This window comes from Arachis stenosperma, chromosome 3, assembly GCF_014773155.1.
Source record: "Arachis stenosperma cultivar V10309 chromosome 3, arast.V10309.gnm1.PFL2, whole genome shotgun sequence".
In the NCBI taxonomy this organism is placed as follows: Eukaryota; Viridiplantae; Streptophyta; class Magnoliopsida; order Fabales; family Fabaceae; genus Arachis; species Arachis stenosperma.
In genome coordinates, this window is record NC_080379.1 from 167,788,386 (window position 1) to 167,811,798 (window position 23,413).

The 23,413-nt window shown below is 38.1% G+C and overlaps 5 protein-coding genes across 5 annotated transcripts; all 5 read right to left on the bottom strand.

The window, feature by feature from the left end:
* Positions 1 to 2,963: 2,963 nt before the first annotated feature.
* LOC130968098 (berberine bridge enzyme-like 19) lies at positions 2,964 to 4,944 on the bottom strand. Its single transcript, XM_057893181.1, has one exon. It carries the CDS (start codon positions 4,801 to 4,803, stop codon positions 3,199 to 3,201), a length of 1,605 nt encoding a protein of 534 aa, XP_057749164.1. The 5' UTR covers positions 4,804 to 4,944; the 3' UTR covers positions 2,964 to 3,198.
* A 651-nt stretch (positions 4,945 to 5,595) lies between these two features.
* Positions 5,596 to 7,828, bottom strand: LOC130969798 (berberine bridge enzyme-like 21). The gene is made up of 2 exons (XM_057895686.1): positions 6,084 to 7,828; positions 5,596 to 5,732 (listed from the first exon to the last, which is right to left on the bottom strand). Exons 1-2 carry the CDS (start codon positions 7,702 to 7,704, stop codon positions 5,626 to 5,628), a joined length of 1,728 nt encoding a protein of 575 aa, XP_057751669.1. The 5' UTR covers positions 7,705 to 7,828; the 3' UTR covers positions 5,596 to 5,625.
* Positions 7,829 to 7,996: 168 nt separating this feature from the next.
* Positions 7,997 to 10,424, bottom strand: LOC130966428 (pentatricopeptide repeat-containing protein At2g03880, mitochondrial). The gene has a single exon (XM_057891232.1). It carries the CDS (start codon positions 10,286 to 10,288, stop codon positions 8,402 to 8,404), a length of 1,887 nt encoding a protein of 628 aa, XP_057747215.1. The 5' UTR covers positions 10,289 to 10,424; the 3' UTR covers positions 7,997 to 8,401.
* Positions 10,342 to 12,089, bottom strand: LOC130966429 (berberine bridge enzyme-like 8). Its single transcript, XM_057891233.1, has one exon. It carries the CDS (start codon positions 12,024 to 12,026, stop codon positions 10,431 to 10,433), a length of 1,596 nt encoding a protein of 531 aa, XP_057747216.1. The 5' UTR covers positions 12,027 to 12,089; the 3' UTR covers positions 10,342 to 10,430.
* Positions 12,090 to 15,317: 3,228 nt separating this feature from the next.
* Positions 15,318 to 16,686, bottom strand: LOC130969420 (uncharacterized). Its single transcript, XM_057895129.1, has one exon. It carries the CDS (start codon positions 16,622 to 16,624, stop codon positions 15,446 to 15,448), a length of 1,179 nt encoding a protein of 392 aa, XP_057751112.1. The 5' UTR covers positions 16,625 to 16,686; the 3' UTR covers positions 15,318 to 15,445.
* Positions 16,687 to 23,413: the final 6,727 nt, after the last annotated feature.

Here is a 23,413-nt window from a genome sequence, read left to right on the forward strand (position 1 = left end):
TGACAAGAATCGCAGGGATCCATAGATCCTTTATTTATCAAAAATTCATATGATTTTTGCATTACATTTATTCTTTGAAATGGTATATGTCCTAGTCTAAAGTGACATAAGACTCCTGCTTCATGCTTATTGGAGTTGTGAGGCCAACTCGGAGATGTTAATGCTATATGCGATTTTGGTGATGCAATAGTTGTCAAACTCTCAAATACATATAATCCTCTTTTTTGTTCATCTACTCCAATCATCCTCTTTGAAAGATGATCCTGTATCTCACAAGTAAAATAATTCAAAATGAATTCACATTTCAGATCAGTAGTCAATTTTGATACTGAAATGAGATTGAATTTAAAATTGGGAATGTATAATGCATGTACTAGATAAAATATGTTGCTAAACTCTACTGTTCCAGCTACATCAGTAACTCTTTGAGTACCATCAAGTAAGTTAATGCGTACAGTTTTGATATGATACAAATTCTTGAATAATTTTAATGAAAAGGAAACATGTTTACTAGCTCCTGAGTCTGACCTAGGAATTTGGACTAAATGTGGACAAAGACATAATAAATGCAATATCTTGATTTGATGGTAGAGAAATGGTGTGATTAGAACATGTGTTACGATTATGCTGTTGATTATTCTCCCTTTCAATAAGTGCCAATAATGCTGCTTTCTGATTTGCAGAGAATTGAGCCTCTAACTTGCTAATTGCTTTTTGAGTGTTGTTACTGATGTTATCACCATTCAAATCAGCAACCATGTTGATGACTCCACTGCCACCGCCACTCCTCGTATACGGTGGGTATCCATGGTTTTTATAGCATACATCCTTAGTGTGTCTACTCTTACCATAAAACACACATTGTTTATAAGTTTGAGTTCTGCCTGCTCTTCCATTCAATCTACCCCTTCTGTCTCTAAAGCTTCTACCTCTTCTAGTGGCCATATTGATATGAGGATTAAAATCTTGATTGGTATTACCGGTGGTTATCAATACTTTTCCTTCAATGATATCTGCATGTTGTCTTTCTTGTTGTAACAAAAGTGAAAAGGCTGCATCTACCGTTGGAAAGCGGCTTCATCAATATGATCTGGGACCTAATTACGACAAACTGATCATTTAGCCCCCTGAGGAGTCTCACTACATAGGTATCTTCTTGGTAATTCCTCATCACATCTAAACCACAATCACAAGTTCCAGTGCAGTACTTAAATGCTGAAATTGGTCAAAAATTATCTAACTCTTCCCAAATTCCTTTTAATTTGGTAAAGTATGCAGTGATGTTGAGGCCTCCTTGCTTTATACCAAACAATTATTTTTGCAACTCAGCCATTCTAAAAGCGTCTTCCTGGTAATAGCGATGTCTCAAACTATGCCATATGTCTACAGCAACATTCATCCACACCACATTATGTGCTATTTCTAGACTTAAAAACAAATTCAACCATGATACTACATATGTGTTATATCTATCCCACACATCAAACAGTGAATCATCTTCCAATAATTTTACTAAAGTTCCATCAACAAACTTCAATTTATTTTCAGATCTCAACGTTTTGCACATAACTGTCTCCCAAACATGATGGTTAATGGGACCTAAAATCATAAAAACTAAAGGAGTTCCTGAACTCTCAATATATATGCTTAATTACAATCAAAAGCTAACAAACTAACTTACTGCACAAATTTTTGATTAAAAAATTCTAACATAAACTAAATGTGTAAAGACTATATTAACCATGTAACATGCTTGGAATCTACTTTTTCACAAATCAGAGATTAATTATTCTCTATGACATGTTAAATAGTTATTGAAAAAATTTAATTGTGTCTTTATGATTAACACTAACCATATTTTTTTAGAAACCAAATCACACAATTATAATAAAACTATTTTTATAAATTATAAAATTTTTTAAATAAGTCTTAATTATAATTTTTAACATTTTGTTAAACTACTCAATTTATTAACCAATTTAAAAAAAATCAAAAAATGAAAATAAACATAAACCAAATTACACACCGACTTTGTCGGTTCTTCAATCTCGCCCTTCAGTAGTGTTGTTGTGTTGTATACATGCATGCTCATTAATCATTATAAATTTGAATTCTTTGCATTGCTTTTTTGTTTGGCACAAGGAATCATGTATTCATGTTAAAATAGTTCTAGTGTATTGTTGCAGTTATAGTACTATTTACTTTGACATATGTTCGGTCATGGAAAACCGAGCAAAACATGAACCACTGAATAATAATTAGATGGTTTATAAAAAGAATTACAAATTACAAATTAAGATTTTTGTAAAACTTTTTGTAATTTATAGAAAAAGTTTTATTATAGTTGAATAATTTAATTTTTAAAACTTAGGTTAAATAAATAATTAGTATTAATTATAATAATATAATTAAATTTATATATCTAATGGTTATTAAATAAATCATAAAAGGTAACTAACCTTTTATTTACAAGAAGTTTGACTAGAAATCACCTAATAAAAAACCTATTACATTCCCTCATGATTACTATATCATCACTTCTTACCTTTTCCTCTTTTTTGGTCTTGATGACTTCTTAGCTCAAAATAATGATGATGAACTACATATAGGCCTCTCTTAGTCCATTTTCACATAAAAATATTTTAACGATGTTAGCCCATATATGGACCAATAGAATTCCAAGCCCTTACTATTTACCATTTGTGAACAAAAACTTTTGAAAACTTTAAATTCGCGACAGATTAGTCCTTAATCTGTGATAGATTAAGAAATACTGTAAACAATCAAATATAAAAATTTTGGGAGTTTTCAACCTTTCTTTCAAGACATCATCCAAAAAAAAAAAAGACTCCATCCAAAAATATTCCTATCTTATAGTTCCAACCAAGCACGAGCCAAAAAAATAATTATCTCTAGGCATACACCTTAAAAAATAAAAATGGTTAAAATTATTAAATAATTTGAGAAGTTTAACTAAAATACTTGATATTACATGTAGCTATATCTCAACAATCATTTTCAAATAGAAATTTCTCTGACCATCTTCATCTGAGTAGTCAGTTTGTTATCTTGTCTATCGTTAGAGAGAACTTAAAAAAATAAAATAAAATAAAGAAAAAGAGAGGTGAAATTGTAATGACCAAAAGATTAATCAAAAGAACTAGTGAAGTAGTTATCGAAATCCAAGCAATAATGGTACTACAAAAATAACTTGTTGCTCCCAAGACTTGGTATACTCTGCTCATTCCAGAAGAAGTTTTGAGGATCAATGGCACTTTTAACCTTCACCAACCTCTCAAAGTTTCTATTAAAATACTTGGAACCATAAACCACCCCATCTTGGTAGCTATCCTTGCCATGCATCTTCACACCAATATCAAGATCCCTATAGTTGAAGTAAGCACTCCTTGGATTCTTTGACACAAATGGAGTCATGTAATTGTACATCATTCTAATCTCACCAATGAACTTCTTATCAGCACCATCTCCTCCCTCCTCCCATGTCACACTATACTGAACTTTGTATAAATTCCCAGCACGATGCGGAAACGGTGTAGCATCATAAGGAACCTCATTCATTCTTCCACCATATGGATTGAAAATGAGAACAACTCTTCCCAACTCAATCATCTTCTTCCATATCAGATTAAGCCCGGCTTTCGAAATCAGTGTCTGAATATAATCCGATTTCTTCTTGTTGTAATGCACCCTGTAATGGCTTCTATCAAGCAATGCCTTCAATGTTGATCCATCATTGTAATTAGCCCACCATAAAACAGAGTCAATCCACCTCATTTCATGGCAACTTTCCTTCTTTAAACCCAGTAATGGAAACTCCTTTTCCAAGAGTGTCACAACTTCATCAGCTCCTCCAAGAAACAAAGCCATAACCGAGGCTCTCATGGTTCTTTTCGCTACCGGCTGCATCACCAGCCTCATGAAGAGTCTCTCATCTGTGTGAGGAGCAACCTGCTGCCATTGGAAAACAAGATCAGTTGCATTCTGCTCAAGAGTCTTGTCAACCTGGAAAACAGTAACCGTTTCCGGCACTGGAACTAGCCTAACAGTGTAGGACAATATGACTCCGAAACTCGCTCCTCCGCCGCCTCTAATGGCCCAGAAAAGATCATCCCCCATTGCTTCCTTGTCAAGAATCCTACCATTTACATCGACAATTTTCGCGTCGATGACATGATCAACTGATAAGCCATGCTTTCTGATCATGTTGCCATAGCCTCCTCCACTGAGGTGGCCACCAACACCAACAGTGGGACACACCCCTGCAGGGAAGCCATGAACACTGCTCTTCTCATAAATTCTATAGTAAACTTGTCCAAGAGTGGCACCTGCTTCGATCACAGCAATCTCGTTTTGAACATCCACACTTACATTCTGAAAGTGGAACATGTCAAGGATGATAAAGGGAGCCTGAGAGACATATGAAATGCCTTCAAAATCATGGCCACCACTCCTTATTTTGAGTTGAACACCAATGCTTTTCGCGCAGAGAACAGAGTTCTGTACATGGTTTTCATTAAGAGGGGTGATGATGAGTAATGGCTTTGGGGTTGAGGGGTTGCTGAACCTGGCATTTCTAGCAGAGGCTTTAAGGACAGAGTCATAGGATGCGTTTGTTTGGGAGTAAACTATGTTTGAAACTTGGTTTGGTTGGTTTGTGTGGGTTTTTAGGCAGTTGAGGAAAGTGGCAAATAGGGAATTTCTTGATGATGGGGCTGCCAAACAGTCAGAGGCATAAAGAAGCAGAACAATAAGAGTAGCAAGGAGAGAGATTGGTTTTTCCATGGATTCAGTTCTTGGAAATATAGTGTGAGATTGGTAAGGTTCTTAATTCAGAGAAACATGTTGGACCACTTAGGTGTTGGTAGTGCTTTTCTGCTTTCTCTAATAATTGAGTTGTGCTGTCAACTACTCAAATTGATGATATTTTTCTCCAACACAGTTCATTCTAATAATTGTCTAGCTACATGTGTTGTCAATTTTATAAATTTGAAATGATCTCAAGTTTGTGATAATATACACATGATGAAATTTACATTATTGAGAATCCACTTCAATGCTTTAATTAGCTTCTGTCAGCTTAAAAGAGTGTAAAAGTAAAATATAAAGAGAAAAAGTCAGATATAGCATATTAGCATGTGGATGGTGAAGTGGTGCAAGAGATTCTTAGTAAAGAGAAAATTTTCTAGATTATTATTTAATATGTTCTACATGTAAATTCTTAGTTCAATGTCATCGTTTGATCCATATAGCCGACCCACTTAGTGGGACAAAACTTTGTTATTGTTGTTGTATCATTTAACACGTACTCTTTTTTTTATAGTGGACATATGTATTATAAACTTAATTTGTACACAACCTTATTAATATATAAAAAATTTAATCATAGATTTTAGCAAATAAACAGTCATTTTTAAAAAATAAAGGATATATTTGGTTTTTTTTTTATTCTCATTCAGTGTTTTCTAGTTTTAGAAATTTATAAAAGAAAATTGAAATTAAACAATAAAAATAATAAATTTGTTAAATGGAATTTTCAATCTACATTATCTATTTACAATAAAGCTAGATCAATTATTCAAAGGGCAAATTGGCCATGTATGCTTACTAAACAAAGTACAATAATCTTATAATAAAGAGTTCTAGGATGAGTAACCCTACCCCCTTTACCATGAGTTTTCTACCTAGGCTGCGGTTAAATGGTGTACCACCACCTGCAAGACAAGAAATTCAAACATGAGTCCTACAACCTATATATACTTGGGGCTAATAGATGATCAAACATCAAATTATCAAAAAAAGAGAGTATTAATGTGACAGTGGATACACTAAGGTGCTTGATAATCTCAAACGTGTAAATAAATAAATAAATCAGATAGCTGAAGGATCCATTCCAGAAAACTGCATAATATTTTCAGAGAAAGAAGAAATCTTTCAGTTACTCAGGAAAACCATGTTTTGCATTGACTATGATTGGATAATGTCTACCAGCCCAGTGCAACTTACATTTAAAAAAAGAAAAGGAAATTTCAGTAGCAACTAAGGTATTATATATAGACACTTACTTAGATTGGTGGGAATGCTTTGTTCATTCCTGAAAAAGTTTCCAGGATCAACAGCAGTCTTGATCTTCACTAACCTCTGAAAATTATTGCCAAAGTACTTGGCACCATAAACCTCTCCTTCTTCATAGCTATGCGTCCCAAAATTGTTGGTACCAATGTCAAGATCCCTATAATTCAAGAATGCCCTTCTTGGACTATTTGACACAAAAGGAGTCATGTAACTGTACACCCTTGTAGCCTGATCCATGAAATTCTTTTCTTCAGCAACTTCAGATTGCTCCCAATTCACTGAGTACTGAATCTTGAACAGATTTCCAGCACGATGAGGAAACGGAGTAGCATCCGGCAGTATATCACTCATTTTCCCACCATAAGGATTGAAAACAAATCCAATTTTTCCCAACTCAATCATCTCCTTCCATAAACCTTCCAACCCATCTCTTGAAATTGGTGTCTGCACATAATCAGACTTCCTCTTGAGGAATTCGGCTGAGTAATTCCGGCCAAGCAAGGCTTCAGGCTTTGTGCCATTGTCGAAATTAGCCCACCAAATCACAGAATCAATCCAACTCATTTCAGAACAATTCTCCTTCTTTAAACCAAGCAAAGGAAAGTCTTTTCCCAACAATGTGACAACCTCATCAGCACCTCCAAGAAACAAAGCCATAACAGTGGCCCTTACAGTTTTCTTCCCCTTCACAGCCTTAGAACTCACAGGCTGCAATAGCAGCCTCATGAAAAGCCTATCATCAGTATTAGGAGCAACCTCCTGCCACTGCAGAACAAGCTCGGTAACAGTATCATTCTGTTCCAAACTCCTTTCAACCCTAAAAACAGTAACAATTTCTGGCACAGAAACCAATTTAACTGTGTATGATAATATAACCCCAAAACTTGATCCTCCACCGCCTCTAATGGCCCAGAAAAGATCATCCCCCATTTCCTCCTTGTTAAGAACCCTACCATTCACATCAACAATTTCAGCATCAAGAACATGATCAACAGATAACCCATGTTTTCTGATCATGTTACCATAGCCTCCTCCACTGAAATGGCCACCAACACCAACAGTGGGGCACACCCCTGAAGGAAAGCCAAGAACTTTACACTTCTCCCAAATCCTGTAGTAAAGTTCTCCAAGAGTGGCACCAGCTTGAACCACAGCAACCTCGTTCTGAACATCCACAGTGATGTTTCGGAGATTGAACATGTCAAGAACAATGAAGGTTTCGTGTGAGACATATGAGACACCCTCGAAGTCATGGCCACCGCTTCTGATCTTGAGTTGAACACCAATTGTTTTGGCACAAATGACAGCACCTTGGACATGAGATTGTTGCAGAGGAGTTACAACAAGTAATGGCTTTGGTGTTGAGGTTGAGTTGTATCTGGCGTTACGAACATAGGCTTGTAGAACGGAAGAAAAGGAAGAATTGGATCGAGCATAGAGTATGCTGGAGAGTTGGGGCGTTGAAGAGTTTGTGTGGTTTTCTAGGCACTGGAGGAAAGGGGTATACACAGATTCTGGTGTTGGTGCTGCCACCAAAGAAGACACATGATCAACAAGAACAAGAAGAAGGGAAATTGCAGACAAATGAACCAAAGAGGTTGATTCTCTCATTGCCTTAGTCTTTTTGACTAGGTGTCTGCGTCAGTGTGATTCTGGGTTTATGCAAGTTATTTCCTTTTTCTTGTCTTTTTTTTCCAACTACATTGCCTCACACGTTAGTGAAAGAATTTCTTTAGATTGTTTTTTTTCTTTAGATTGTTTTAATACTTTAGTCATGTTCCAAGTTCGTGTCTACTTCCGTTATAGAAAAGAATAAAAAAAAAAACTTCGAACAAATTAGTCTATAAAACAATATTTTTTATTAAACTAAAAATAATTAAGAAAGAATACATATTTCTCTGCACATAAAATCTTTAGAAATAACTGTAAGTCTATAACTCGGTTTGAATGATAAGAATAAAAAGTCAAAAAGAAATTGAAAATTGCATTTTGATGTTTCCATGTTCTGTTTACATTTACACCTTCAAAACACAAACTCCCTAGACTGACTTCCCTTCTTCCAAACCCAAATGGGGAAATGGATAAACTGATTACCCGTGTTAGTTCATTCCTGAACGCTTTTATGCATGAACTTCTGTGTTTAGGTAAACCAACGTCTCAAAGGTAGGTCTATATGTCTCGGGTAATTTATGAAGGTACTGATTGAACTATTGGAGACAAATGTTGAACAGCAGCTACTTATTCATCCCAGTTCACCTATTTGTGAGTATCAATATATTCTGTCTTGGTCTTATGTGCTTCTACTATGCTACCAATAATCACCACAGGAACAGATACCATCTCTAAAATGATGGTATCGGATAGGGTCTCTAATTACAATGTGCCGCCGCTCTAACTTTGCTATAAGTTTTGCAAATATATGGCAGTCCCCACAGATCCTTAGGTTCTTCCATATTCTAATACTTTTCTCCCTTGGAAGGCTCATGATGCCAAAAACAATTGCCAGTTTCTCACTGTGGTACCGAAGGGAGTCTTCTCTCTGTTCTCCTTCAAGATCTTGCAGGACAAAATTTGTATCAGGCACATAACCGGTACCCTTTAGTCTAGAAATAAATTGATCCAACTTCATATTGATTTCATCAATCTGGGGATGCGATTTATCTCCCAAAATAAAAGCATGTACTTGCTTGTTGACTTCAATCCAGCTACAGCCAGGTTCTTTCCTTATGCCTCTCGCTCTCATAGTTCTCCGAACATCTACAACATCGTTCCACTTTTCCGAGTTTGCGTAGATATTAGATAACAATACATAAGCTCCTGTGTCCTGTGGATCTAACTTTAGAAGCTCTTTAGCAGCATATGTGGCTAAATCCACATTCCGGTGGGCTCTGCAAGCATAAAGCAGAGTCCTCCATGCTACAACATCCGGCTCACAACTCATCTCCTGAATTAGCTTAACCATGTCATCAAGCTTCCCAGCTCTTCCAAGAAGATCAAGCATGCAACTATAGTGCTCTGTTTCAGGATCTATCCCATAAAGATTCTTCATAGACCGAAAGTAGTTCCAGCCTTCATTTACCAGCCCTGCATGACTACATGCAAATAGAACCCCAAGCATTGTTATATAGTTTGGTTTTGGACCCATAACTTTCATGGAGTCAAACAAATCGAGAGCTTCTAAGCTGAAACCATTTTGAGCTAGTCCTGCAATCATGGTGCTCCAAGAGATAACATCCTTCTCAGCCATCCTATTGAAAATGAGCTTTGCATCTTCCACACTACCACACTTGCAATACATATCTAACAATGCATTGTTAAGGATAAGATCTTGATCATACTTCAGCACATGGACATGCGCCTGCATCCCTAACTCCAACAATGACAAACTAGTACACGCTCTCAGAACACTCGTGAGAGTTGGTTGTGTGGCCAGAAAGCCAGTTCTCCTCATCCTCTTGTAAAGGTTCAAGGCCTCATCCCCATTGCTGTGCTGAGCGAAAGCAGCGATGATGGAGCTCCAAACAACAGGGTCTCCAGTCACCATTTCACGAAAAACAGTCTGAGCTTCAAACAACTCTCCCAGTTTTGAGTAAACATCAATAAGGGCACTCCTTACAAAGACATCAGACTCCAACCCCACCTTCAATATGAAAGAATGAAGCTGTTTGAGATCAGAGAGCCTCTCACAAGACCTCAAAACAGAAGAAAAAGTGAACATGTTAGGCATGACACCTTCTCTAAGCATACCAATCAAGAGTCTCATAGCCGTATCATTCAGCTTAGCCTGAGAATAAGCAGATATCAAAGTCGTCCATGAAACAACATTTCGTTCGGGCATTTCGTCGAACAGCTTGTGTGCCTCTTCCAAGAGGTGGAATTTGACGTACATATTGAGTAGTGTGTTGACCAAGAAGGTCTCTGGAAGGTACCCATTTGAGAAGACGTGGCGGTGGACGCGCTTACCGACGCTGACGGCACGACGCGCGAGGCAGCACTTGACGAGCTCGGCGTAGGTGAGATCATGGGCACGCACACCGCGCCTTTCCATGGCGTCCAAGGCGTGCATGGCTCTGGGAAGGTCCCTCTGGTGGCACATGGTGGCGAAGTCGTTGAGCAGCGACACCGTTTCATCGCCTGCGGTGGTTGGTGACGCCACAGATGCACAACTTCGCACCCACCTCCAAACTACTTTCATAGCTTATTTTTGTCACAGGTTAATTTGATTTAATACCAACTTAAAGTGTTGTATTTTTCGAGACTTATTGTATTAATTAAATTAGCCATTTTCATTTGCTACCAATTCCATTAGAAATTAGAATCTTAATACAAGATATATACTATTGTGACATTAAACTATCCCAAGATGCAAGTGATGGGATGCTCTGTTCATATCTGAAAAAATTACCCGGATCTACCATGGTTTTCACCTCTACCAACCTATCAAAGTTTCCTTTGAAATACTTACTACCCCAAATGCTAGCTTCTGCATAACCAACATTTCCATCTCCATTGACACCTATGTCAACATCTCTATAGTTCAAGTAAGAACTTCTAGGTGAATTGCACACATAAGGTGTCATATAATCATAAAGCCTTCTAATTGCATCTAAATGATGATTAGCAACATCATTACCCTCCTCTTTCCAATTAACAGAATACTGAATCTTATATAGGTTACCAGCCCTGTGTGGAAATGGTGTTTCCACCTCAGAAATCTCACTCATTCTCCCACCATAAGGATTCAGTGTTAGAACAGGCTTTTCTAGCTCCATCATCTTCTCCCACAAGCTTTCAAGCTCCGTTTTCGACATCGCCTTCTGCACATAATCTGATTTCCTCTTCAAGAATTTCTCTGATTCAGGCACCCTTTGAAGCAAAGCTTCCCTTGAAGTTCCCACCGGATAGTTATACCAAAACAGCACCGAATCGATCCAACTCATTTCAATGCATTGTTCACCAACCAAACCAAGTTCAGGAAAATTCTCATTCATTATCCCTAGAAGCTCTTCTGAATCTCCAAGAAACAATGCATTGAACTTAGCCCTTATTGTTTTCTTCCCATTTCTTTTCACTGGACTAAGAACCACTCTAATGAACAAACCATGGTGTATTCTATGGGCAACATGCTGCCATTGATGAACAATTTCAGTAGCACCTTGTTCCAATGTCTTTTCAACTCTGAAAACAGTTACAACCTCAGGCACAGGAACAAGCTTGATTTTCCATGAAACGATAACACCAAAGCTAGCTCCACCGCCTCCTCGAATAGCCCAAAAGAGATCTTCCCCCATTGATTTCCTATCCAAGACTGTTCCATTAGCATCCACAATGATTGCATCAAGAATGTGATCAACAGAGAGGCCAAATCTTCTCATCAAGTTGCCATAGCCGCCGCCGCTTAAGTGGCCTCCAACGCCCACAGTGGGGCACACACCGGCCGGGAAGCCATGAACCTTGCTTGTCTGAGAAATCTTATAGTAAAGCTCACCAATTGTGGCGCCAGAATCAACCCAAGCAGTGCAATCGTCCATGTTGATGTCCACAGATTGGAGCATGAACATGTCGAGAATAATGAATGGGAGCTGGGAAACGTAGGAGAGGCCGTCGTAGTCATGGCCTCCGCTTCTGATTCTGAGCTGAAGAGAGAATTGGTTGCAGCAGATAATGGAAGCTTGAATGTGGGAGAGGTGGGTGGGGGTGATGATGAAGGAGGGTTTGGGGGTGATGGGGGAAATGAACCTGAGGTTTCTGATGTAGGAGTTTAAGATGGATGGATAGGAAGTTGTGTTGGGAAAGTAGGTGACTTGAGAGATTGGAAAAGAGGGGTGTGAATGGAGAGAAAGGCACTGAAGAATATCTGCAGCAGCCATTAGAATTTCAAGTAGAAAGATCGGGGCCAAAAAGAGTGGAACAAGTGCATAGGTAATAGCCATTGTGTCCCATCTACTGCAATCAGACGAAGACCGAGTCCAAGCCTCCAAGGAATTGGACAACACCAAATAACTTTAGAATATTTTAGATCATATTTTTATTAACAATTAATAATTTTAGATCATGGTTAATAAAGGCCTCATTTTTTTAGTAATAAAAAAAATTGTGCGTAATTCAGTAATTGGTGTGTTTTTTTTTATAAATGTTTTTATTTTAAATCTAAGGGTTAAATTGGTTTTATTTGTGATAAAATAAATTTTTTTATGTAAAGCATGTTTAAAAAAAATTTTAACACTAAAACACAAATTTAACCTACAAATTTTATATCTAAATAATTTTAAAATAAAAACTACAAATTTAAGAATTAGATTTATAATATCTATAAAAAAATATCACTTAAATTACAACACAAAAAATAATATATAAATTATAATTTATGGTCAAGTCTCGTCTCGTAAATGTAATAATTTATTAGCCAATAATAAATTACTAAATAAAATTATCGAATTAAAAGATATAATAAAAAACTAAAAAAATAAAATAGAACTGGACTATTGGTGGTAAAAAGAAGAGTGAGGTAAAGCTAGACGGTGTGATTGTGTGAATATAAGAATAAATTATAAATTTAAAAAAAGTGATCCGAAGTTTGAAACTAGTTATCAAAAGTGCTTCTAACCTTTAAGCGGAGTTCAATATTACAGTAAATTAATTTTTAGTATATTAAATTAAAAGATATCGTAAAAAAATAATTTTTTTTATCAAAAGTGCTCCTAAAAATAGTAAATACTAGTTATCTTATCTATTTATTTTTTCATACTTCTAAAAAAACTTTCATACTAAGAATATTTCTTAGTTAAATTCATAATTTTTTAAAATTAATATGTATGTAATTAATTATTTTTTGCTTTTAACATTAGTTAATTTTATTTTTTCTTTTGTTAATTATAAAACTATTCCTTTTGCATTGTTATTAATTAATTCCCTGAACCCTTGAAGTCATTCAACCTATATATATAGTCTCTTCTTCTAGCACAACATAAACGCTACGAACTAAATAAGAATTCGTGTTATCTAATCTAATGCTAGAAAGTGATTTAATACTCACCAATTAAACTAACACTGAGGTATTTCCTTTCATATTTGCTTAACAAATTTTTTCCAACCATATATCAGTTCTTTTTTTTTTTTCTATGTATTAATATAATTATTACACCTCACGCAAATTAAATTAACACAACGAGGGGAAAAAAAGATGAGGATAATAGGAGCTAATCAGCTAATTAGGTTTCCAATCCTTTCATTCAACTTAGACCTTACAAATAGTTTAATTACTCATATATTATATTTCTTTTACCACACACACAAGAGTTGACACTGCATAACTTTGAATATTAACACAACAACTAAAAAACTTGAAACACTCAAAGGACGTATAACAGCAAAATAAGTAATAAGTGATTACATGCAGGATTAGGATACATTGCCAAAGGATCATGGTTGCCCTATTAAGATTAAGCCTATGACCTAACTTGTAGGACTAATTAAAGGGGCACCTTTCTGTTTTTCGCTTCCCTGCCCATCATCATCATTGATGCAAACACCTTCTCTTCTGAACTTGAGACTCATTTTGAGGATGATAGAAGCTGATAATTATATGGTATATGGTAAGGCCTTAACAGTAATGGTGTGGTCAAGTCTCAATTGTGAAGCCCAAGAGAGGGAAAGTGGTTTTTGTAGGTGAAGAAGGGTAGGGAAAGTGGAACAAAGTATCTTCCCCGCATATGCTTCCACACATACTTTGATAACAAGCTTTTTTAATTTCTAGCAAATTGGTGTCACATTATTATGACCTTAGGAATCTACATTAGTCATATTCCATGTGCTTTATTATATTGGTGGACTATGAAGTGGAAGCAAAAGGTTAAGGTTAATACCTCCCACTAATGTGGTCCTGTTTATTTTTCATTTGAAGTCTCAAACAGGGTTGACTAATAAATTGAGGAAGACTGAATGTAGGACTAGAAATTGGGTTGTTTGATTTTAAAGAATCTTTTTCTATATGAAATGAAATATATCATTAATATATATATATTTGATTATTTACATAATGTAAGTAATCTTCAAAGAACTATATATATATCCCATGCTCTACAAACTTGTTGTCTACTAATTCAAACATTTTTTCATTTGTATTAAAAAACACATCAAACTTAAAAAACACATCAAACTTAATAATACATTTGATTAATTATTCATAAATTTTTTGCTTTTTTATTTAAATAAGTATCCAAAATTGATTAATTACCAAAATGCGCATAGATAAAAAGGTGGATGAAAATGTGCAGGGTCAACTGTCCGGAACTGCCAGTAAAATGGGATTCGCCACCAATTCATCCCGGACGGCCATGAAATGGAGGAACTGCATGTCAGGACCAACTCAGGTGTGCCATACGCGAAATAGTATCCAATTTTAATTTTTAATTTTAACTCTTTAAACAATAGACATAATTAAATAAAGTATTTAGTTAGTTTTGCAGCAGTAGAGGTTGGATACAATTTTTTGCGGAGGTTGGACACTATTTCGCATATGACATATTTGGATTGGTCCGGACAAATTCTTTCATTTCGCAGACGCCTGAGATGAATTGGTAGCGAATCCCATTTTGTGAACAACTCCAATGAATTGGCCATGCACATTTTCATCCACTTTTTCGTCCATGCACATTTTGATAATTAATCAATTTTAAATATTTATTTAAATAAAAATTCGAAATTTTTAATAAAATTTGCTCAGAATTAGGTTGATCATGAAATCCATCAAGAATACCTATTAAAACAAATCGAAGCTTAGCAACTCTTGTACGTGTTGTAATTTAGGTGTTTAAGATAAATACAGCTGAAGTCAAGGAGGATAAAGTAAATTTGCAATTGAACCTTTTTCATTGGAACTATAGTCGTCTTTACTAATCTACTAGCATATGATACCCTTAATTGCTTCATTGGAACCCCAACTCCTTGAATATTGGATTCAATATACTTTAAGCTATTGAAAAAAAAAATTGGATTTCATTTGAACTATCCTTTTCTGTGAAGAAAGAGAGTTGTTGATTCTGATTTTGTTCTTCACGAAAATCATGTATAGAGATTTGTAGTCAAGAAGAAAAGGTGTGGCATCAGTTTCGACTCGAGTGATTATTTTCTTCACGGGAACTCTTCTTGTTTCACACTTTAAGGTGTTCATTGCACTATAACGTGGCATTGGCAATACTTGAAATCACGAATTTAAAAAATAATAAAAGTGAATAACATGGATGATCCATTAAATAATTTTAAGAAATGCATGGCTCAGCTCATCCTCTGGTATAATTTGATTTACAAGATAGATGGCATACTATACTATATACATGTTTGGTACTCTTCATCAAGGCAGAATAAGACCAGAGGAGAAGCTTATTCCAGCCATATTCCATCCCTTCATTTTGCAATCAGGAAGGGGAATCCAGGTCCAGTTGTTACACGTGGCATCATAGGAGAGCCAAATCATATTCCAAAACCCCTCAGAATTAGAGACCAAAGCAGCCCGAAGGATCCCATTCTTCTCCTCCAAGCAACCCATCATAACCCCATAAGGCTTCTCAACAACCTTCATCAACTCACTCGGAACCACCGAAACAAACTCCCACTTCCTCCCATCCAAACTCAACCCCCACAACTCCACGCCCTTTAACACCCTCCCCTTTCCACGCTCTCCACCCTCCGATTTCACTATCATCATGTACCCATCTCCGTACACGTGTAGCCTATCTATCACGTTTCCCCAGCTATATCCAACGCTCAACCCTCCATCGCTCCCTCTCGGATCAAATCTCGGCCGTACAACTGTTGGCGCCTCGCACTGTGCTGTACACGCAACCAGAACGCTCTCCCGGGGCCCATGAGCCACGCTCAGGAAAATATTTCCACCTCCACGTGGCACAATCCCAATGGATCCAGTGTTTTCCTTCCCCTCCGTTGACTTCCACGTGTCGCTCTCGGAATTGTAGACAAACAAAACGGGCCGGTTGTCCACGCACTCGGCGAACAAGAAGAGGAAATGATCGGAGCCGTCCGGGTGGGAGACGAGCTTCATGCCGGACCTCCTCCACGATGAGGTGCCACGTGGACCCAACGGGGAAGGCGGGATCCTCTTGACGGCAAGGGTGACGAGGTTAACGGCGATGACCTCGCGGACGGTGTTGGAAGCGAAGAGGAAGAAGTTGGCGGAGGCGGCGAGGAAGTAGAGGTCGTTGTCGGCGTGGAAGTGGAGGTCTGCGATGCGGATCCGGAACCAGCGGTGGGAGCTACGGTGGGTGAAGGCGTGTAGGACGGCGTCGCGGAGCCAGCGCTTCTTGTAGACGAAGAGCCAGGTGGTGGCGGCGGAGACGGAGTTGCAGCGGCGAACGAAGGTGTGGTCGGAGATGATTCGGGAGAAAGATTTGTTGAGCAGTTTCAAGGGAAGGATTTCAGGCAAGACGAGAGATAGAAATATGTTTTGAATGAGCTCTTGCGGGAGGAGGCAGAGACCAATAGCGTTGGGTGTTGAACTTCGATGATCTTCCATTCAGTGAGAATGAGTGAGTGAGTAAGTGAGTTCTGTTGCAGGGGGTTAGGTAGTTTTGGTGGGAGGAGGTTGTATTGGCTGATAAATATATGAACAAGTCTTTGTCTCGGTGTGGTTGGCTTTTTATGGGATTTCTTTATTGACTTGATTAAGACTTTCGGATTTGTTTAATTATATGTAAGAGTTTACTACTTACTAGTGACCACTGAGGACAATTGACCCACAAGGATTGCACTGTTTTTCTTCATGGGGCGGTGTCATTGGTTGCCCTTTCAATTTTTTAAGTGTTTTTTCTTGGCTCTGCTTCATGCTGGGTCGGCTGAGGACTATTATAAAATTGTTTGAAAGGGCGTGCGGGGTGAGCTACTTATATTATAAAGTGTTTTGTGTCATTGTCATGGTAGAACTACTGATATAAGAGAGCTTGCTTATTTTTCATAGAGCTCTTAGTATTACTCGAAATTCATTTAATTATATGCACAGCACCAAGTTGGACCGAATGGGGTGCTTCAGGGTAGGGTGCAGCTGGAATATGAATTTTGGTACATCAACTTTTGTTCTCCTGCTGTTGCTTTTTCATAAGTTTTCTTTTCCATGACAAGTAATGCCTTGGACCCTTTGGTCACGGTCAGTGTATGCCGAAAGAGAATTGACATTACAATACACAAGACTCTGCTTTAGGGTAATAATGCATCCATGCTGGTAAATTTGCTTCACTCATTATGCTGCAAGTGTTACTAATTGTATTTCAAATTGAACTAACTGCACAAGTTATGGCTTTGCTTTCAGTAATTATGCAGCTAGTATTATTTAAGGTTTCACACATGGAATTTGAGGTAATTATGATTTGGTCGTAGGAGTTGGGTTTCCTCTGTCATGTTTATATATATATATATATATATATTTTATGAGCTACGGGGTCAAAGACCCCAAGCAAGGAGGAAAAAAAAGGGATAAGTACGATTTTGGTCTCTAACGTAGAGGTCGAAAATTTATTTTATCCTTGGCCATTTTTTTGCTACAAAATGGTTCCCAAGGTTTCAATTTATTTTAAAATGGTCCTTCAAACAAAAATACCCTTCCCTCTCATCTTCTTCTTCAACCAGAAACAGAAACAAAAGCGCAAATGCAGGCAGAAACAAAAATAGGCAGAAGCAAAAGCAACCAAAGCATCAACAACAACAACGAAATAAAAGGAATAAACCCAGAAGCATCAACAACAACAACAATGGAATCCTTTAAATCTGAAAAATTAAAGAAAAAGGAATAAAAAATTGAAACAGAGGGAAAGGATTGCGGTGGTGGTGGGGAGGAGGGGCTGTGGTGGTGAACGGCAATGCAGTGTTGGCGGAGTACAAATCATCACGAGGAGGGCGCTGTGGTGGTCGCGGCGCTGTGGAGGGCTTCGTTCCTCTCTTGTCGGCAGCGCTGTGTATTTGCTGAGGAAGAAAGGAGCGGTGTGGAGGAGCAGCAGTGTGGAGCTACTATGGCGGCGACCTTCCCTCTTCCCCTTCTTCCCGAAACAACATCCCCTTCCCGCTTCTCTTTCTCCCCCATCCCCCCGTCTCGGCAGCACTGTGTATTTGCTGAGGAAGAAAGGAGCGGCGTGGAGGAGCAGCGGCGTGGAGTGGCTGCGGCGGTGTGGAGCTGCTGCGGCGGCGACCTTCCCCCTCTTCCCGAAACAACACCCCCTCCCGCTTCTCTTTCTCCCCCCTCCCCCCGTCTCGGCGGTGCTGTGTATTTGCTGAGGAAGAAAGGAGCGGCGTGGAGGAGCAGCGGTGTGGAGTGGCTGCGGCGGTGTGGAGCTGCTGCGGCGGCGACCTTCCCCCTTCCCCCTTTCCCCTTCCCCCTCTTCCCGAAACAACATCCCCCTCTCGCTTCTCTTTCTCCGCGTCTCGGTGGCGCTGCGTATTTGCTGAGGAAGAAAGGAGCGGCTGCGGCGGGCGACCTTCCCCTTCCCCTCCTCCCGAAACAACACCCCCTCCCGCTTCTCTTTCTCCCCTCCCCCCGCGTCCCTTTCTTTATTTTATTTTATTTTATTTTATTTTATTTTATAATTTTTTAGTTAGGGGTAATTTGGTAATAAAAATAAAAGATTTAGTAAAAAGGACGATTTTAAAACAAACTGAAACTTTGGGGACCATTTTATAGCGAATAAAAGGTCGAGGACGAAATAAATTTTTGACCTCTACGTTAGGGACCAAAATTGTACTTATCCAAAAAAAAAAAAACAAACACTACTAAACAGAGCTTAGAGTCTCTAGGGAGTAAAATGTCAAAACAGTCCAAATCTAAAGCTAAGCTAATATTGGAGGAGGAACATACAAAATATGGAGGCCAAATGGGAGGATCTGTCCCTTTTTAGCAAGCATATTCGCAACATAATTTGTTTCTCTAAGAGTAAGTGACCATCCGAAAACATCAAGCCGTTGGGCATGAATGTTGATATCAACAAGAATTGATGCACAAGAATGATATCACCATTGTTGATTGGGAGAGATAGTATAGCACTGTCACATCTTCAGTTTGCTGATGACACAATTCTGTTCTGCCTACCAGAGGAGGAAACTATTAGAAATTACAAGAGACTATTGAGATGCTTTGAGTTGATGTCAGGGCTCAGTATTAATTTTGACAAGTCGAGCTTGATTCCGATAAATTGCGACGATCAGTGGATCCAGAGTATGTGCCAAGTGTTGGGTTGTAAGGTTGATTCGCTTCCAGTCAAATACCTGAGTATTCCCTTAGGTGCAAATCCGAGGTTGGTGAAGATCTGGAAGCCTATAATAGACAAAGTGGAAGAGAAGCTCAGTTTGTGGAAAGCCAAAGTACTAAATAAAGCTAGGAAGTTGGTGCTGATTAAATCAGTTCTAAATAATCTGCCAGTGTACTATTTGAGTTTGTTCAAGATGCCGAGAGCTGTTGCTGAGAAATTGATTTCACTACAAAGAAGGTTCTTGTGGAGCAAGGAGGATGGTAGTAATGGAATGGCATTAGTAAGATGGGAAGTGGTACATGCCCCTAAAAAACTAGGCGGTTTGGGAGTTGGAGATGCTATGGTTCGTAACACAGCTATGTTGTTTAAGTGGTGGTGGCAGTTCGCAAAGAAAGATTGCCCGTTGTGAAAAAAGGTGGTTTGTTATTGTTATAATCTGAATCCTAATGAACTATTGTCAACTCAAGCTCTACTTTCTAGAGGTGGCCCGTGGAAGGATATCTGCCAGTTACAAATAATGAATAACTGTATCAGGGAGAAGATGGTTACAGGCTTATCATGGAGATTGGTGATGAGTGGCGTACTCAGTTTTGGGAGGATATATGGTTGCTTGGTGGGTCTCTAAAAGATCGGTTCCTCATGATTTTCTCTGTTTCAAACCAATGTGGATCTGTTATAGGGGATTGTGGGTTTTGGGACGGGTTAGAGTAGATTTGGAACTTCCAATGGAGGAGAGAGCTCTTTCAATGGGAATTGGGACTACTGGGTCAATTACATGAGGCTTTGAGACCTGTGAAACTAGTAATTAACAGAGAGGATAGGGTGGTGTGGAAATATGATAAACTAGGAGTTTATTCAACCAACTCATTTGTTCAGGTTTTGTAGGAGGCGATACTCCCAGAGGAGGTTACAAGTTACAGCTACACAAAGACCATTTGGAAGGGGTTAGTTCCACCAAGAGTAGAGTTGTTTGTTTGGTTTGTCCTGATAGATAGGGTGAATACAAAGGAACGGTTAAGCCGGCTCGGGATCATTAACCAACTAGATAACGCTTGTGTTTTATGTAATAAAGATGTGGAACATGTGCAACACTTGTTTCTATGCTGTGAGTTTACTAATTGGCAGGTGTGGAGTGCTTGGATATCAATGATTGGCCAACAATGGTCTATCTCAGGTACAATGAAAGAACATTTTCTGTGTTGGACAGAGGAGCCGAGGAGCAGGGAGGATAGAGAGCAACGATTGACATGCTTCTGTGCGATCGTTTGGAATATCTGGCTAGAAAGAAATAGAAAGATATTTTAGAATAAAAGCAAAGGTGTTGAAAAAATTACTCACGTGATTGTCGTGAACCATAACGAGTGGAGAGGTGTGGACCCTTCTAGTCGTTGATGGCTATGCCGGAGATGACAGGAGGATTTCGTAATGGCTGTTGTGTTACTTTTAAGTTGTTATTTTATTTCTTGTTTGATTGCTCCACTGTATTGTATTGAGCTCTTTGTTAAAAAAAAGGATGACTCGCAGTACAACCATCTCTTACAAACTCAAGGAAAGAAGAGGAATCAGTTTCAATAACATGCCGCTTGAAATTGTTGGCCACAACAATCTAGAGACCGCACACAACCCCCCATATTTCCGCATGCATAATAGAACAACTACCTAGTTGGAAGCAAAACCAATGATATATCTCCCCAAGTGATCCCTAAAAACTCCACCGTACATCGTGCTATTCTGGTTAGCGAAGGAAGAGCCATCAACATTAAACTTAATTTCATTCTCATGAAGAGGGAACCAGCAGATAAGAGTATTAGCAGTTGGATTATTGTGCTTCTGCCTCCAATGTCCATTCATGACATGTAAATATTCCTCATGCCTAGCCTTAATCTGGATAAGAGATATAGCAAAAGAAATCAACATATCTTCAAAAACAAGTTTATTACGGAAAAACCAAAAATGAGATGTTGCAATGCCAAACAGGTTTGACCACTTTGATCTCTTCGAGAGGTTGCTTTGCAATCAGTTCAGCATATCAGAATTCAGAAAATGTCAAAATTGATTGGCAAGCAGGAGGTTTCGTAATACGTTTCTAGCAAAAAAAAAAAGTCTCGAATGACATAGAGAGTGAATTCAATATCGTTCCTACACCGGGGACAATGATCGTCATTGGTAAGATGGTGCATCTTCCTTTCCTCATTTGTAAGAATGGAGTCATGAGCAATAAGCCAAAGGAATAAACACACTTATTCAGGTCCTTTCCAACTTCAAACAAGGCTAAAAATATCGCTAGAGCTGTCAGTGGTATTCTAGATATCTTGGTAAGCAGATTTGAGCTTGAAGCATCCATCCAAGATGAGAGCCCACACAATCTGATCTTTATCTTTTCAAGGGGACAGCGTGGGATTCACAACAATCTTGCTGACTACGTTATCAGCGAGCCATTCTTTGATTTTGTCAGCGTCCCCATCCCCTGAAATAGAACGAAAATTCATAAGGTTACTAGAATAATCAATGCTTCTATTGCTTACCTGATTAATATGCATATCCAAACTCCCTAAATTAGGAACCCAGTTATGTTTCTAGAAGTTGATGTTTTTGCCATTGCCAACCCGCCAAATGGTGTTTTTAGTGACATTCTCTCAATTAGCGGATACTCCTTTCCAGAGGTTCAAGTTACTTTGCTTTCTATCTACTCGAGGAATAATGTTATCACCTCCACCATATTTGGATTGTAATACCCTTGTCTACAGGGCATCCTTCTTCTCAATAAGCCTCCAACCAACTTTCATTATGAAAGCCTTGTTAAGAGTATGGGCATGACAAATACCCAAGTCCTCGTTTTTCTTTTGCTGACCCACTTTTTTTCAAGTTAACAAGTGGATATTTTTTGTTCGTTCAGTCTTTCCCCAAAAAAATTTTCTGCATTTACAATCAATGAAATTACTAGTAATAGGAAGTAAGGCATTTGCGTAGTATATAAAGAAATAGAAGAAAGGACAAAATTCACTAAAATATTTCTTCCTACCAAGGAAAGAGAGGATGCCTTCCAAGAGTTAAGCCTGGTGTTGAGTTTGTTGAGGATTTCATCAAAAGTGTTATTTGAGACTTTGAAATAATAAAGAGGAACTCCAAGGTACTTCCTTAGATTGTCAGTTCTGCTGAAATCCAAAGCTTCATTGTTCTCCTCTCTGATTGGGCTTTCAACATTTTTAGAGAAAAAAATACGTGTTTTTTCTTAGCTGATGTTTTGCCCAGAGCTCTCACAAAAGACACTTAGGCATCTATTAATGATACTAGCTTGCTCCATACTACCTTTAGCAAAAATAATCAAGTTGTTCGCGAAACAAATGTGAGATAAAAGACAACCCTCCTCTCTTAATATAAATAGGCTTCTAGAACCTATAATTCACATCACAGTTAATGAGCTAAGAAAGACGCTCAATGCACAAGAAAAAAATGTAAAGAAAAATGAGATTGTCCTGTCAGATACCCTAGTTGGTTTAAACTCCTCCATCTCCTCTCTATTCAAAAGAACTCTCATTTTGGTTGTAGAAATACAAGCCATAATAAACTCAACGGTATGTGAGGGAAACCCAATGTCAATTAAGGTTTCCCTAACAAAAGACCATTTAAGCTTATCATATGCCTTCTCAAGGTCGATCTTGATAGCCATCCACCCTTTCTTCCCTTTTTTATTTCTCATCGAATAAATGACTTCCTGAGCAATGATGATGTTGTCAGAGCCTTGTCTTCCTGGCACGAAACTACATTGAGTAGGACCAACCAGTTTCTCCATAATCTTTCTCATACGACTGACAAAAATTTTAGTAATAGCGTTGTATGAAACATTGCACAAGCTTATAGGTCTCATCTATCTTGGATTAGAAACAGAGTCGACCTTAGGTATAAGCATGATGAGCGTTTCATTAAGGTCCTCAACACTGATCGGATTGTAAAAAATACTCTGCACTATGTTACAAAGGTCAGGCCCAATTTTATTCCATTGTTGCTAATAAAAAATAGCTCGAATACCATTTCTACCGAAACTTTTAGGATTTTCATACCAAAAAGAGCAT

Coding starts and splice junctions, on each gene's coding strand:
- LOC130968098 (XM_057893181.1), bottom strand. CDS start 4,803: ATGGAAAAACCAATCTCTCTCCTTGCTACTCTTATTGTTCTGCTTCTT.
- LOC130969798 (XM_057895686.1), bottom strand. CDS start 7,704: ATGAGAGAATCAACCTCTTTGGTTCATTTGTCTGCAATTTCCCTTCTT. Junction 5,733..6,083: donor AAGCATTCCCACCAATCTAA/GTAAGTGTCTAT, acceptor CTTGTCTTGCAG/GTGGTGGTACACCATTTAAC.
- LOC130966428 (XM_057891232.1), bottom strand. CDS start 10,288: ATGAAAGTAGTTTGGAGGTGGGTGCGAAGTTGTGCATCTGTGGCGTCA.
- LOC130966429 (XM_057891233.1), bottom strand. CDS start 12,026: ATGGCTATTACCTATGCACTTGTTCCACTCTTTTTGGCCCCGATCTTT.
- LOC130969420 (XM_057895129.1), bottom strand. CDS start 16,624: ATGGAAGATCATCGAAGTTCAACACCCAACGCTATTGGTCTCTGCCTC.